A 1,193-nucleotide genomic window follows, 5' to 3' on the forward strand; every position below is an offset into this window, starting at 1 on the left:
TCAACCGACAGACTTCTGAATTCAATTCTGGGCATATGCCCAAGTTCAAAATCATTGTACGACGCTATCGGAGCTATTAAAACACCATTCACGGGTCCTTTTCATAAAAGTCAATGTTTGGTCAACATTTCTAACTTAAGCTTCTAGGTCAAGAATCCAAGGGTCCAAATCAACCCAAAATCTTCCTGAAACAAAACTAATCAACCCCGTAAGTCATAAAACCATAAACACACATATGCGAATCATCAAAAGGGGAAACGGGGCACAATTACACAAAATGAACGGCCGGGTACATTCTTCCCCTCTTAAAACAAACATTCGTCCTCAAACATACATAAGGACATACCTAAAGTGATATATAGATGAGGATAATGACTCTACATGTCGTGCTCGGTCTCCCAGGTCGTCTCCTCGACCAGATGACCCCTCCATTGAACCTTCACCGAATCAATGTTCTTTGATCTCAATTTCTGGACCTGTCTGTCCAAAATAGCCATCAGCTCCTCAATATACGTCAAACCATTGCCCAATTGGACTGAGCTGAAGTCTAAAACATGAGACGGGTCATCGTAATACTTCCTGAGCATAGAAATATGGAACACCGAATGAACTATAGACAGGCTAGGTGGTAATGCAAGCTTGTAGGCCACCTCACCAATCCTCTCAAGGATCTCAAAAGGTCCAATATATCTAGGGCTCAACTTGCCCTTCTTCCCGAACCTCCTCACACCCTTCATGGGTGAAACCCGGAGCAAAATCCGCTCTCTAACCATAAATGCTACATCACAAACCTTCCGATCAGTATAACTTTTTTTTCTCGATTGGGTTGTTCGAAGCCGATCCTGAATCAACTTGACTTTCTCCAAGGCATCCCAAAACAAATCCCTGCCTAATAACTTAGCCTCTCCTGGCTCAAACCAACCAACTAGAGAACGACGCCGTCTTCCATATAGGGCCTCATAAGGAGCCATCTGAATACCTGATTGGTAGTTGTTGTTTTTGTAGGCAAACTCCAGAAGCGGCAAGAACTGATCCCAAGAACCCCCGAAATCCATAACACAAGCACGAAGCATGTCCTCTAATATCTGAATGGTGCGCTCAAACTGTCCGTCCGTCTGGGGGTGGAATGTTGTACTCAACTCAACTTATGTGCCTAAGTCATGCTGCACAGCTCTCCAGAAGTGCGATGTAAA

The 1,193-nt window shown here is 44.1% G+C and overlaps 1 protein-coding gene across 1 annotated transcript; it reads right to left on the minus strand.

Annotated features, from left to right (window-relative positions):
* Positions 1–377: 377 nt before the first annotated feature.
* LOC138907759 (uncharacterized) lies at positions 378–971 on the minus strand. Its single transcript, XM_070198368.1, has one exon. The coding sequence runs from the start codon at positions 969–971 to the stop codon at positions 378–380; it is 594 nt and encodes a 197-aa protein (XP_070054469.1).
* Positions 972–1,193: the final 222 nt, after the last annotated feature.

Source organism: Nicotiana tomentosiformis, chromosome 3, assembly GCF_000390325.3.
Source record: "Nicotiana tomentosiformis chromosome 3, ASM39032v3, whole genome shotgun sequence".
In the NCBI taxonomy this organism is placed as follows: Eukaryota; Viridiplantae; Streptophyta; class Magnoliopsida; order Solanales; family Solanaceae; genus Nicotiana; species Nicotiana tomentosiformis.